The sequence below is a fragment of the Camponotus vicinus genome, unplaced genomic scaffold, assembly GCF_025532165.1.
Source record: "Camponotus vicinus isolate PSW18456_S1 unplaced genomic scaffold, iyCamVici1.0 SCAF_5, whole genome shotgun sequence".
NCBI lineage: Eukaryota > Metazoa > Arthropoda > Insecta > Hymenoptera > Formicidae > Camponotus > Camponotus vicinus.
The window spans coordinates 9,022,000-9,037,260 of NW_028141977.1; the positions used below are offsets into that span (position 1 = coordinate 9,022,000).

Genomic DNA, 15,261 nt, shown 5'->3' on the forward strand with positions numbered 1-15,261 from the left:
ATTTGTAATTTTATAAGATAGATGGACAGCATGATTTTTATGTAATTTATCTTATAACAAAAGTCAGATTATTAATTTGAAAAAAAATTGTCCAAAATTATTAAAACATTTTTTAAAAGAGGCTAGGAATTATACGTGTAGAATTAATCAGTAAAAGAAATTTCCGTGTGTACTTACTATGTTCATTACCATGTAATTTCGGTCTGCTCTAACTAATACGCGTTGCTTAAGCCTTTCGCATCGTGCGTGACGTACCTCTTATCTGAGATCAATCAGATGTGCGATGTAAATAGTCTATAATTACCGCCTTGGGAAGTGAATCCTTTACGGGCGACTGTATGTAAGGCTAAATGGAAGGAGATCCATTTTCTTGTTTCAGCGAAACTAATTGATTAACCTCTTTCGGGATTTTTAGGTAGCAAAACTTAAGATGATATTACATTAATTTATTATTTAGTACCAATAAACTGGAAAAACAACTTAAACTTATCTCTTATCTTGCAATAAATAAGAAATTTGTATTGAAAACTAGTTTTTCATTCTCTATAAATATGTAAAAGTCAATTGAGAGAAAATGTATCTGTTTTATATTTTAAAATATACATATTTTTTTTACCTATATGTTTTTATTTATTACTATATATTTAGAATTGATATTGTTAATAAAAATATTTATTTTTTCTTAAAATTGGAACAGACATGGAAAGTTATAAAAAAAATTATAAGTATAAAAGAGAATTTTTTAAAGAGAAGTCACAAAGAAAGGCGATCACTTCTAAAAGAGTCTCGATTAATACGCGTCCGTAAGAATTTTAAGAATTATTTATGACGATTAAAATTTTTTTATTTCCATGAATGTTATATTCTCTTAATTAAGAAACTTTTTAATATTTAATAGAATCATATATATATTATATAATAATCTCGAAATATTATTGTTTACTCTCTAACATTATATAATAATTATATGTACCAACTTTATGTGTTTTTTTGCACAGGACCGTCTGACTGGTCATGGGGGCATCTCCTCACTGGGCGGCGGGAATTCGTCGCCCTATTCCGGTGCCCATCACCATGGACATCGGGGAAACGGAAATGGGGGCGGCATGCCCCACCACGGAGGCGCCTCTCTGCCGACCGCCTCCGACTTCCAACCCCCTTACTTTCCACCCCCGTTTCCCTCGCACCATCACGCGCCCGCTAGCCCCCAGCATCCTGGTCTTGGCCAACCGCAACACCTGGATTACCTCGTCAGCGATCCTTATACGCAAACGCTCAACACGTTGCACCAGCACCACTACAATCACCTGAGCGCTGCTGTCACCGCGGGCCAAAGGAGCGGCGATCTCAGGAGAGACGCCGAGCTTCACGTGGTAAGTGCTCTAAATATTTTTCCTGGCAGTCTCTCTCTTTCTCTAGAACTAACATAGTAAAAGATCACGGAGGATTAAATACAATTATCATGTTTCTATTTCATCGTTGGGATAGAGAGCTATGTCCGATGCATTGTAATGCAGTTTAAAAGGATCAATGATGACTTCAAAAATTTTTCAGCTTTTTTATATAAAAAGAAAAAATGATATTTAAGAAAATATAAAGCTATGAAGGAAAAATCTAACGTACAATTAATATTAAAAAATATAGAAATCTCAGAAATATATAATTGCTACATATATATGATAGAGTACACATTAGCTTATAAAAAATATCATTCGTGTAAGACTAAAAGTACGATGACGATATATTTCGCGGTTATATTCAAATTAAACACTCGACATGAATAACATTTAATGATACACGCTCTGCAAGGTTAAAGACAGTCGTATATAACTCTATCGTAAAATAGTCGACCACAAAAAAATTGTACAGCCGAGTAATATACTTGACCGATTCGCATATGAGTTTTACATTCCTTAACCCTTTGACTCCGAAACTGTTTGTTCAGCAGCCGCGCATCATATATAATCATTCTTCGAATAAATGTCAATGTCATGCACTTACATTAAACATTCGAGAAGTTAAGTTTTTGTACATACTTGATATATCTTTTTTATCGCTCCGTAGCGCAAGATTACGATCGCTAATTTGATCGATAATTTCGCTTTATTATCAATATCATGATTATGAATAAGTGAATTCTGAATTTTTTTCTTTCTAAAAATGACTTCGGAAAACATTTCCATCTGAAAGTGAATACACTATCTTTCTCATGTTATTAATTAGATACTTCAAATTTTCTAACGATAATAAAAAAACAAAGAAACAGAAAAAATTCTACCATGCATTTGTATAATTATAAATTTTTGATTAATTATAAATTATCAAATTTGATATATTTTATAAAAATATTCATTCATATTTATTTATCATAAATATTAAAATGTATATCATGTATAATAATTATTTGAAAGCAACTAAACATATATTAAATGCACGCGATAAATACTTGGATTTTTCTAGTACCTCATTAAACAGACAAGATCTCAATATATCTTTATATAATATCTGAGATTGTTAATTAAAATAATAATCGTCAAGCTAAATTTAGTGGTACTTACTTATGGACAAATGTATGTAACTATTTAAACTTATTAAATCTACAATATCGATTAATTCAAAAAGAGAATTAATTCAAAGAGAAAAGAATTATATGAAATGGAAAATAAAACTCAATTTATTGTACATACAGATGAAAAATTTAATTCTTTTACATCATATATAAATTATATAACTTAATTTTCATTATTATTTCATATCTAAATGTTCCAAAAGAATTGCATTAGAAAGATAAGAGTTTTGCTTTTGTCACATCATATTTACAAGTTCAAACAATTTCCTTATGTATTTACTTTTTGCATAATATCAAAATCTTAATCTTCAATTTTGCCAAGGATTAATCGTGATCTATCATTAGTCGAAAGCCCGTATCTTTCTTCAACAAACGCGGTGCAAATCGCGGCATGTAATCTTAGATGGTGCCCTTTCTTGCTGGATCTCCAGCAAGATATCCGATGCGTGCGCACTCGGAAGCATATGGAAATTGTGGCAATGTCAGTCGGTATTCGTCGCGGGGAAATGAAAACTGGCAGAGATCCGGTCACGTGCGTCTCTCGGATACCTCATTAGCGAACCGTCCGTCCGGCGTGTTATTTGTAGGACGCCGCCGCGTGCAGCGTCTCGAGTTGGACGTAATAACGGGTGGTATCGATCTATTAGACGGGTCGCGGCCAATAAGTCGTCCCGTGACATCGGTGATTGCGATCATTGATCCTCTCGCGAGCGCGGCCGGCGTGGACGACCTCGTGGCTCCGTTGCTGCGCGCGACATTTGCATTTGCCACGGTACGGAATGCCCTGCTGCGTGTAATGCGCCCTACGTGGATGAGCAACGTGTCGAGCAAACGTGTCCTCCCCGTCCTTGAGAGGTGTCTTTGATGCAAGAATTTTTCACGCTTCCCATACACTTTTACGAAGCATCATTTTTTGCAGGTATCGTGCATCATAAAACATTAATTTTGCAATTTATAATATACATTTTCTAAATGTATTTCAAATAAAAAATATATATAATATAAAAATAATTATAATAAATAAAATAACTATAATAATAATAATTATATATAATATAAACATACTAAAAACATATATAATTTTCGCATCATACTCATATGAAAAATATTGAAAACAAACAGAATAAAATTTTTCTTCTATAAGGGGCAAATTGTCTTTATTAGAAAAAAATAAAATTTTTAAATAAAATACTAAATTTCTTATATAAAGAGATTAAATGATTATGTACATTTATTCATTATAATTGAAAAATATACATATATATTTTTATGATTAGATACATTTAAAACTTATATAACTTCTTCTTTCAATTGTTTGAATATAAATAATGCATATAAATAATTGAATATAGCATTATTTAATATGAGTAAAAATTCTTTTTTACTGATAAAAATTCTTTTTAAGCAATTACAGTTCGATTTAATATACAATTTGCTCGCATTATATTTAGTAATATCATCCATATGTTGAATAATTGACTTCTCTCCTTCTTTCTCAAAAACCTTAATAATTATTATAAGTATAGTATTTGTAGTCCACCTTGCTCCATATTCACGAAAACACCACCCTAATTATCGCGTCAACACACGCTACTACCGTCATTTCTATGCGGATTACATTCGGACGATTTCCAAAGGTGTCGTGTAACGCGAAGGAAATACGTTTGACGAAATTCGACACGTGTGCGACGAATGCATGCGTTTTTACACAAGTTCGTTTGGCACACCTCGAATTTTAGAACGGTGCAGAAGAGCACGGTGGTTTGTTGCAGAGAGCATCTGTCCATGCCATATGCAGGCTCGAATTGCCGTGTCGGCGTTTTATCGAAGACTATGATTATTTTCTGTCCGTATGATTAAGGGACGTGCATACGATACCGTGTATACTGCTACCGTAATTTGCACATCGACTGTCGAACAAGTTGTCATACAAGAACTAACAAGAAGTCTATAAGGACATGTTCAGTTTGAATTTTTTTAAATAAAAGTAACAAGATTTTTCTATTTTAAAGGATTAAAAATAAGTTGTGTTTTGTGTAAATTAATTTTTTGTAAATTATTGTCTGAAATTTATGATTATTAAATTGAAATTAAATGATAATATTAAAATGATAATATTAATTCGATATTAAATTAAATTTTATTTTTCAATAGACTTTTTACTTATAAATTATATTGCGCTGAGATATTTAATATTAAAAGTCATGAAGACAAAAAACATTGTTCTATCGAGACTGATGAAATAATAAATTATAACATAACGGATAAATTTTAACACAGCGTAAAAAGTGAGTTCAATATTATCACTGATTGTATAAAAATAGGTCCGAAAATATTTTATCCATCTGCGATCAAAAGTATGTTATTGATTATCTCAAATTCTCTTTGTTTCTAAGCCGATGGACATTCTTCTAAGAAGAATGGATATTTTTGATTTTAATAAAATCTCACAATGCCGTACTTTCGATTTCCTGCGATATTGAATAAAGTGCGAAAATACAATTTTGTGATACTTTTTGCATTATTTTCTGTATAAGGAAATAATTAATGCAACATTACAAGTTTTGACTCTGAAAAATACATTAATTGTGAGATGATATCGAGAAATTTATTTAATATATATATATTTTAAACAGGTTGAAATAAATTATGAATTCTTGATAGCCATTATTCATTTATCATAGTTTTTGTAATGGATAAAATTATTAATAATTACATGACGTAAATGAAGATTACTACTCGTAGATTACAAAAAGAAAGATTTTAAAAATCTATAATCATTAATAATGAAATAGCAATTGTGATAAAAAGAAATAATAATTAATAATTTTAAAAAACGTGAACAAAAAATTATGACAAAAAGATTATGTCATAAACAATATAATTATCCATATTACGCATATATATTATCAAGACATAGATAACTTACATGAATTTACATCTAGAATAGAATAGAATTTCAATATTTATTCGTAAATTAATTTATTACGTGCATAATGAATCTGTTATTTAATTGCGACTGAACTAAAACCTCAAAGTATTGTCTTGAATAATTTATGATATATTAAAGCTAAATTTAAAATGAATTTAGCATTTAAAGATATTTTTTATTGATAAAATATGGCGTCATTTTAGATTAATGGAGATGAATTTTTCTTTAATACAAAGGAGCTATAACTTTGACATAATGAAGAAATTCACGTAATAAAGAAAATACATAAATTATTTCTGATTATTTAAATTCAACATATTTATACAATTATTATTTATTGTATCCGTTAATATTATATATATGATGAAGCTTTCAGTCAAATTATTTACAAATTAATAAATAGCTTAAGAGAGCCGGAGAGAATTTTGTCTCGTGCAATTATTGCAATTATAGAAAACATATTAAACATATTATATTAAATATATTTTTATATTTAAATTAAATGATAATTAATTAAACGATTTAATATCTTAAATATATATTAAATATATTATTTAATCTAATCGACGATTATCTTAATATTTTGATAAGCGTCTTTCAGAGCTCGTCGAGCTCTCAAAGATTAAAGAAACGGAGTGAAGTCGTTGAAACCGATGGAATCGTGCAGATAAACGCGACGCTTATGATAGATAGGCGAAAATAAATAGCACGCGGGATTTATCGCGGGAAATCCAGCAGGTTTATTGACGGGGAATGCGACGGATCCACACGGTTACTTCATGCCCATCATAAGACGTGACTTTCGGATCCGCTCGGAGGCAAGACACACTCCGGGGGAGGAGGAGGAGGAGGGGGGGAGGGGGATTATTCATGGGACACGAAAGTCTTAAGCCCCAGCCAGTTCTCCGGAAACTACATACCCGGTGTCTTTGCATAGTTCGCCATAGTTAGGAAACTTGAGCGTTTTGGATATTAAACGCATCCCGTCCCGCGTCTGCGCGTCTCTCCGCGGGTTGCTCGAAGTGTCCCCGTCGTTAATGCTGATAACTAGATCGGCATGAGGAACCGCGCGACAATTTGGCGGGCGAAATTTCCGTCCCGTATATAATCGTCGTCGTACCCCGGCTATAATATATCACCGCACCGTAGTTAGATCACTACTCGGCCCGACCTGTGCTGTATAATAGCGCACCATTAGGATCATTGATTAGATCCCGACATACGATTATCCGATTAATGAGCGATCCGTAATTACAGGTAAATAGCAATGTAACCACTGCGAAGCAAATCCGCGCTTCACAATTAGCGCAATTACTAGCCTTTATCTCCTTTTTTTCTACCTCATGAAGCTTAGTTTTATATCTCTTTCAATAAACGTGTTAATTATGACAAAATAATTAATGTTTTGTGAATATGAATATGTTTACTCTTATTAAATAATAATATACAACCTAATCAAAATGTAGTAATATCAATTTCAAAAATTTATAAACTTATTTATCAGCGATAATGACTCGCAATTATCATATAATAAAATAGCGATGAAGCAATTAGCTTTTAGTATTAATATTGAAGTTTTAATTGATCTGTCTTTTATGGCTGATATTATTCTGTTATAAAAGAAATGTTTTTGCGAAATTTGACAATTTCGCAAAATTCCATAATATCCGCGAAATAAATTCGCCCCCTCCTCCTTTTTCCCCTCTTGCGATCCTTCGTTTTCTCGCTACATCCCGTTAAGTAATTTACTTATTAAATTTTAGGCTGACCTTTGGCATTCCCTCGGGGAGGATGCCATGGACGTTTGCTTTGAGGCAAATATGCTAAGCAGTGCGATGCCTAAGATGATGCTAAAGGTATCCCCAAAGGGTGAACAAACCCGCATCTTGCATTATTAGTAAATCGCGTTTTACATATAACATCATCTATATCTTACTAAAAAAATAGCAATATCTTACTAAAAAAATTGCAATATTAATAAATCCAATTTATAGTTCAAATTTTTTATTAGGTATGTCGTTAATTATATTATTATATAAATATTATTATATCTCTTATTAGAGGGATATAAAAATTTTCATTAAAAATATTGATAAAATACTTGATATAATAAATATATCAAATTTTTTAATGCTTTCCCTCTCTCTGCCCCTCCTCGACGTTTATCATATTCTGAAAGAACAAGCGGGCTCCTAAAAGAGATCACAATGCCAATAATCAACCAAGTGGATCGACCAATTCCAATAGCTTTATCCTTGAAAACGCGAAGGCGATGCTCCATCGTATACTCCCCTTGCATTTCATTGTGCGTGACGGCACCTCGGCCCCTTAGCATCCTTATGCTCGAGAGAGTAGCATTTGTGACAGAGCCTTTCGACTAAAAGGGGTTTGGATCGAGAAATCGACCATTGTTGCGCCTTCGCCGCTAGAAAGAGTGGAAAGCTTGTTGTTTAATCGTCTGCGCGAAGACGGGGTTGGATTAGTATATGCGTTCTAAACACTAAGAATTGATGTGAGTAAATTTCATCTCCAAAGTAACTGCAAGCATTGCATTCGATGTGCAAGATATTTTAAAATATTTATATTATAATTCTCGCTATTTAAAAATTTATAATTATAATTCTCGATATTTAAAAATTCTCGCAGCTTTAAATTATAAGATTTTTGTTTTCTCTGCTTCTTTAACTTGATATCTAAAATCTATGCCAAACCATATTAAAGCTGATGACTTGTTAGAAAATATATTCGTTATTTTAACGTTTCGTGTAGTAACATACTTCCATATATAGCTTCTAATACTACTCAAAACAAGTATGAATATCCCCGCGATTCCAAACATTCGCGACGCGTTCCTCGGGATACGTGTTCGCGATGTAAATAATATACTTACTTATAACTGTACATACTCGATATTGCAACGCGAAGGAATTACATAATAGGAGATAAATCGCCCCACAAGAATGCAGGCGAACATATTAGAGATGTCGGTGTCTGTCTCGTGTAGGGCTCGCGAGATCTGATCATGCCATCATTTATCAGTATCGACATTACCGTGGCAGTTATACGTGATTTTATTTTAGCGGAGCGTTTAACGAGAGAAAGGCGATCACATTTCATCTCATTAAGTCGGCATGGCGCGATTACATCAACGTATAACTATCGCGGACTCGTCAATAAGTTCAGAAAGCAGTTCCGAGTCCACGTTAATTAACCGTACTACATTGTAACTTTTTTCGTTTCCGTGAAAGTCCAAGTTCCCGGATGAAGTCGACGATTATTACGCGACACGTAAAACCTGTAATTTTCGATTTCCTAATCACAGGACTCGGATTCGGACAGTCATGACCTTAATGCTCTCCCGCATCTGCCAAACAATTTCCCGCTGCGGATGCAAAATAGCGACGCTATCGATCATACTGGGCTCATTAGACATATTTGCTAATCCGCACACGCAATACGTTTCTCGTACATTAAAATGATGAATCGGTCGAACAGCCTCGATCTCACGGGAACGACAAATTTAAAATCTAAACGCACGGATATCTCTTCTCGAACGGTCGAAATTGACATTTGACCGGCCAGTGTTTAAAACGCCGGCGCACGATCGCGTGATATCCCGCAATTTTCCCCAAATTAATCGAACGGAATCGAGAATCACACGCATGCAACACGTTTTGAGTATCATCGCCTCCGGTCAAACGGACACGTGATTTGCTAAATTGATCTTGCAAGGAAAGAGTTTTATAGAATTGTTGTTTAAGCTATTTGAAAAATTATTGTGAGCTAATAAAATTATTAATATCCGAGTTATTTAGCAATTTCATTAAATTTCTTTTTTTTTTAAAGCAAAATATAAAATTTTCATGCATGCCGAAAAACTTTAAATCAGTTTAATAAAATCAATATTTATTATTGTTTATTATTATTATTATCAGAATAAAATGAGGCGAGAGATGCTGATCACATCCCTAGATTGAGGACATTCGGTCGCATTCCAGAGTTTTTTCCCCCTTTTACTGTATACTATATATTGCATGTTGATTTAAATCATGATGACAGAACGAAAGAGAAAGAAAATTTGACGAAGAAATCAGAGAAACTCGCTCGCAGTAATTTTCCTCGCGATGTGATGCTTGCATAGGAAAGATCTATAATTATGACAAGGATTCTTAATATAACCATGATATGAGCGGCTCCTAATCTGGAAAAATTGCCACTTTTCCCTTCTTTATAGTCGTGATTAAAAATGTAAGCATATATCCGTTTTATTTAGTTTTCTAAAAGATATATTCCTTCGGTCCTATTCGCTTATATTTTCTCGTATCGTACTAGATACATGCATGCATTTATTATACATGTGTCAAAATGAATTTTTACGCAATCGTATCATTAAATGAATGCTAAATAAACGTTTATTGCGTTTTCTAACAAATAATTACAAAAGTCGAAAATACTATGGATGTGCTTATACTTTGACGAAGAATTTCTAAAATCTAAATGCTCTGGAATTTATAGACGATCATTTATCAGCAAACATTCAGTGCTAAAAATTGAAAGAATTGTTCATTCTATCTGATCGAATTATTGCTTAAGATCAAGATTATCATCTTGAAGCCAAGCCAAAATAGAATTCGCGGCTTCTGAAACATCTCTCATATATCGACAAGTATCTACAAGTGACTTTAAACAACCGCGCACCGATATTCATCGTAGAAAATTACGCGAGTATAATTACGATCGGTGAGATTTATTAAAGCCTAGCAGCTTGTTCGTCTTTATCGATGACATAAGAGAACTTTTATAGCGAGAAGATTCCTGCTGGCGTCCTTACGCGCGCATTCGTGACTTCGACTCCATCTTCTTCGTCTTCTATCAAAACCCTATTATACGTTGATTGATACAAGCCGTCGCGTGAAGTAAATTGAGATTACTTGCGGGACGAAAAGCTACAAATCAGCTCCGATGAAGAATTTGCGATGAAATAGAGAAGAGGGAAATAAAATCTCCCGAATCAATGTTTATCGAATTTGTAGTGATTTATCGATTGATGGAAAAGAGAGAGAGAAAGAGAAAGATACCTTTGATGATTTTATCTTTCTTCAAGAATTTTGTTTAAGCATGAATCTCTGCTCTCGTTATCTTTTTTAAATTAATAAGACTTCTTCACAAGCACTAAGATAAATAAAATCTTTAATTTATTGATATTCATATTAATGACTTAAAGACTTATCTAATATTTCTTTTGAAACCGACATTTTTTGCAATATAATTCTTGTAGTACTTATATATGTATTAAATTATTATACATTGGAATAGAAAATTTACAATTAGAATTTCTAAACTCGATCGTTTAGATAAAAAATTGTATGCAATCGATCAGTGCAATATTATGTTCACTTATAAATCTGTAATCTAATATTAAAGACTATTATTTTTTAAAACTTATCACTACATTTTTTGCAGCAATGGCCATTCTTATAATTTTCTTATAATTTTATATTCTAAAGAAACACTGAAGATGAGATCGAAAAATGAATGCTCGCAATTTGTGTCATATCGACAAAAATTAAATGATAAATGAAACATTATGCGGCTTTTTATTATCGCCGGATATTACGCAGGCATCGCATATAATTGCACGCATCACATTCAATAATAAATATGAATAAGAATGTAAATATATTCAATGGACATGTAATTTATACGCCGCGTCTGAGAACTAATTGCGAGTGATGTTTCGCTAATGACAGCGCGCGGTTATGGCTCACTGTTTTCCTCTCTCATTATCATCCTAAATACAGTACAAAATCATCACGCGGGATAGCGAAGATTCCTAACTGTCACGGATCCGTTATAGCGGCGATCGAGGCAATTTTTCTTCAGTAGACGTTCCAAGCAACCTTTTACTTCGTTACCGACCTTCGGCCTTTACCTATTTACTACCTATCGCCGCGCCGTATAGTTCTCTGCGATACTAAATTAACGCTTGCCAGATATCGAATTGAGCCCCGTCCACGTGGATGTTCACGTTCCACATTAGCTTCAGCTGTCAAACTTTAGCTTCACTCTTAATCTTCGTTATTTCCATATATTCATGATTGCTTTAGCTTTTCAGCTTTATCCCTAGCTCTAATAAGGGTTGAATATTCTGTGTACATGTTTTGAGGCAAGTTTCTCCGAAATCAGCTGACTGTTTCTTCCTTATGTAAGACCGCTATCATTTAATTAATTCGATATAAAAAAATCTGAAAATAAAGAAATCCAAAAAATTAGATGAGTTATATATTCGCTTTCTTCATATCTTCAGTTGCAGTTAAAAAAGTAGATACTTCCTATCATTTTTAAAATACACATGCATTTTTCGCGATTTTTACAAAACGTCAAAACTGCGCTACGACTAAAGTATCACGCTGATTGGAACGTTGTTTCTGATTTCAGAACATGCACGCTTCGTCGTTCCCTTACGACGGCGGACGTAGTAGCGGCGGAGCCGGTAGTGGCGGAGGTGGCGGCGGCGGTGGCGGAGGTGGTGGTGGAGGCGGCGGCGGCGGCGGAAGGGGTGTCGAATACGGCGCCGTACGTCGTCCTGACGCCCTGCTACCGCCTCCGGGCCTCGACCAAACCGACCTCGTTCTGCACAGCAGCCTCGTTGACGACCCCCAGGTGAGCGACGATGTACGTAATCGCAACATATTTTCTCTATTATCATATTCCTCGATGTCGTCCCTCTCGACTCCGAAGAATAGTCGCGAGACTCTTGAATGCGGAAGCATTACAATTATCGGAAAACTATTTCAAGATTGTGTACATCTAGATGCACGCAAGGATGGTTTTGATCCGGTGACAAATGATGTTTGAGATGTCGTGTTTAGTTTTTGAATAAGCTTTAGAATTAGTAATAATAAATATATAATATAAATATATAATAAATATATAATAAATATAATAATAAAAAATATAGTAGTTAATTCTCTCATTTTTATTTCAATTTTACATGGAATTTATTCCATCAGGATCTAAGTTTAATATTCAGAAAATAAAACAATGGGGCAGGAAAGAAGTTACAGTGTTTAGAAGTTTAAAATTATCTTCTATATAGTTAATTTCTATTGTTAATCTCTCACAGAATTCTTGTTAATTCCTTCGAATTAATCTGTTTTTATAAAATGTACAGAGATTATGTTAACAACTAAGTTAAAAGTTGTAGCAGCCATTAAATAGAATGTCATATCATATGCTTGCGGGATGGAATGTTGCGAAAATATGCCTTGCTTTGCTGTGGTTAAAATGTTTTTCGTTGTCTTACGAAAATATCATGCAGTCGATTCGTTATATGTAAAAAGTATGTGTTTTATGAAAAGAGTATTATAATAAAGGAGACATCTATATTAGTGCTATATTAGCACAATATTGTAAAAGTGCTTGCATTTGCTTTTTGATTTGTCTAAAATATGCATATACATATCGAAAAAATATATTAAATATAAAAATATATTAAATATAAAATTAAATATATAAAAATTAAATATAAATATATTAAATATAAAATTAAAAATTTTATATATTGTATGTATATATTTTTTTAAATATTAAATATTAAGACAAAGATTGCTGGAAAATATCTTGCGATTGGTACGACATTGATTATTCAATGATGGAATATTGTAGTATTATGATATAAAAGATATTTAAAGGATTCGGACAAATTAAATTATAACGATCAAATGATATATGTATTATACAAACTCAGTTCCAAACTTTTTTGAAAAAATTGTATTATTTTGTGATTATCAAAATATTTAATATAAAAATTAGAAAATAATTAAATTTTTTATTTTTTAGAACACAAACGTGGACGATGGAGGGTTTATGAACGATCTACCATTACTAAAAAGTGAGTAAAAATTTTATATATATATACACCTATCTTTTCATTTTTATTCTATAGATCTCGACAAAAATAAAGAAAAGTAAATACTATCATAAAATACTAATGATCGTTGTAGTCATCTATCAATTTTTAAAAAAATTAAGCTAATATTAATTTTTATACATATGGAACGTACGTACTCTTTAGTAAAGATATTAAATTCGAATTGTGACCTATAATTTTGTGCGTAATACAAAATTAATTTCGATTTTCCGCTTCTCGATCGCGAGATCGTTCGATTCGGAATTTATTCCTCGAGTAAATTTACAAGAATGTAAAACGCAACGCGCGTCGCCGATAAATATACGCAACAACTCGAAATAGCGAACATAATCCCGATATAAAACGATCACTGCGCAACCGGAAATATAAAGTAAGCGACTTGTCACCCTTAATTAGAATTTATCTCTCCGTTGTGTCAAGGGCACGCAGACCAGATTTTTAGCCATTTGTGAAAATAAGTTTAAGGACGCATCGCATTCTTATGCGAGCAGTCGTTCCTCTTGCAATACCGATCTGCGATAGAGATCGCAAAAAGCTGCAAAGTGGATTTTCTGTCGAAGAGCATCGCGTGAGTCGCAATACAATAAATTATTTACACACAAGTCTGGTCAAGTTTAATTCGCAGCTTCTCTCCTGTGAAATTTCTATATGATAGAATTATACTCCGTGTATAAAAAAATTCTTGGAAAAAGGAAGATATATATTAATAATCGAGATTTTAAAAATCTAAATATTAAAACTCGTTATTAAATTTTATAATGAAGTAATTTTTTTAATTATCTGAGAATTTACATTCAAGAACGAGGAGAGAAGGCAAAAATATCGATTTATTATTCAAATAAGTGGTTCGATAAGTAGAATTTTTGATAGATGGTTAAGATTAGCGCGTAAAATTTTGCACGATTGCGTAATTTTGAGCGAGTTAGGTCCGGTCCGCTGAAGAGGAGGATGTGTTACGAATCACGATAGAGGCAGATTATAAGGAAACTTGTACCATGTCCAATTTCGCGAGCGATACACCTCTCGTCAATCCAAGATCGAATCGCGGCCAGTGTCTCTTGCGAAAGTATCACGCTCAACTAGACCGATCGTATCCGATCACTGATCCGAAAAGACCAGTGGAGAAGTCTCGGTTTGTCATTACATCTATAGTCGAGATATGTAACTTTCGACTTGTGAATTAATTACGAAATCGTACCGCGTTACCGCTATTCAAATATGGTAGGAGTAATTTTCGTTATTTTAGCTGACAGAGGATATCAAAGTTACGCACTTTCTCTCGATTGCGCGCTTTATAGCGTGATTTGATTTAATTTTGAATATTAAAGTTTCAATTTTTCAATAATTAAATTTAATTATCATCAATCTTTACAGAAAGCATCAGCTGTGGAGTCCTATTTCCGCAACAAAGAAAGATAAATGCTTTACATTGATCAATATAAAGGAAAATTTAGTTTGATCATTGCATTAATATCAAATTTAGCAGAGAGAGAATCTGATTATACATCGATATAGCGATTTAGTAGCGACGTCATTTGGGAAACGTGGATTTTCGGAGGTCTCGTACGGCCCACAAACGTATTACGGGACCCTCGTGTTTCACGATGTAATTCTTTTCGCCTCTTCGGATCGTCGCACAATGGCCGAGAGCCTGCCAGGTCGCATGGAATCGCAGAGAGGACGTAACGTAACATGCGTAGAGGAGGTGTGAAGGAAAAAGAGAAAAAAAAATACAGTGCGTGCCCGCGGGCGGATCGGATTTCGCTCATTGTCATTGTAATTTCTTGGCGGGGTGTAGTTTTTGGGGCGTTTCTCACCGCAGGGGTA

At 33.3% G+C, this 15,261-nt stretch overlaps 2 protein-coding genes across 4 annotated transcripts in view; one reads left to right on the top strand and one right to left on the bottom strand.

The window, feature by feature from the left end:
* Tfap-2 (transcription factor AP-2) overlaps positions 1-15,261 on the top strand; it is an 81,380-nt gene that overhangs the window by 32,199 nt on the left and 33,920 nt on the right. For both annotated transcript variants that reach the window (XM_083100688.1, XM_083100689.1), the window contains exons 2-5: positions 999-1,373; positions 7,265-7,357; positions 11,940-12,176; positions 13,344-13,395. In XM_083100688.1, coding sequence (XP_082956814.1) covers positions 999-1,373; positions 7,265-7,357; positions 11,940-12,176; positions 13,344-13,395 — 757 coding nt within the window. The remainder of the gene's footprint in view (positions 1-998; positions 1,374-7,264; positions 7,358-11,939; positions 12,177-13,343; positions 13,396-15,261) is intronic.
* LOC145972245 (KH domain-containing, RNA-binding, signal transduction-associated protein 3) overlaps positions 938-15,261 on the bottom strand; it is a 57,705-nt gene continuing 43,381 nt past the window's right edge. The window contains exon 9 of one of the 2 annotated variants that reach the window (XR_014439109.1): positions 938-1,421. The gene's annotated coding sequence lies outside the window, so the exon portion shown is untranslated. The remainder of the gene's footprint in view (positions 1,422-15,261) is intronic. The other variant, XR_014439108.1, reaches the window with a different exon arrangement.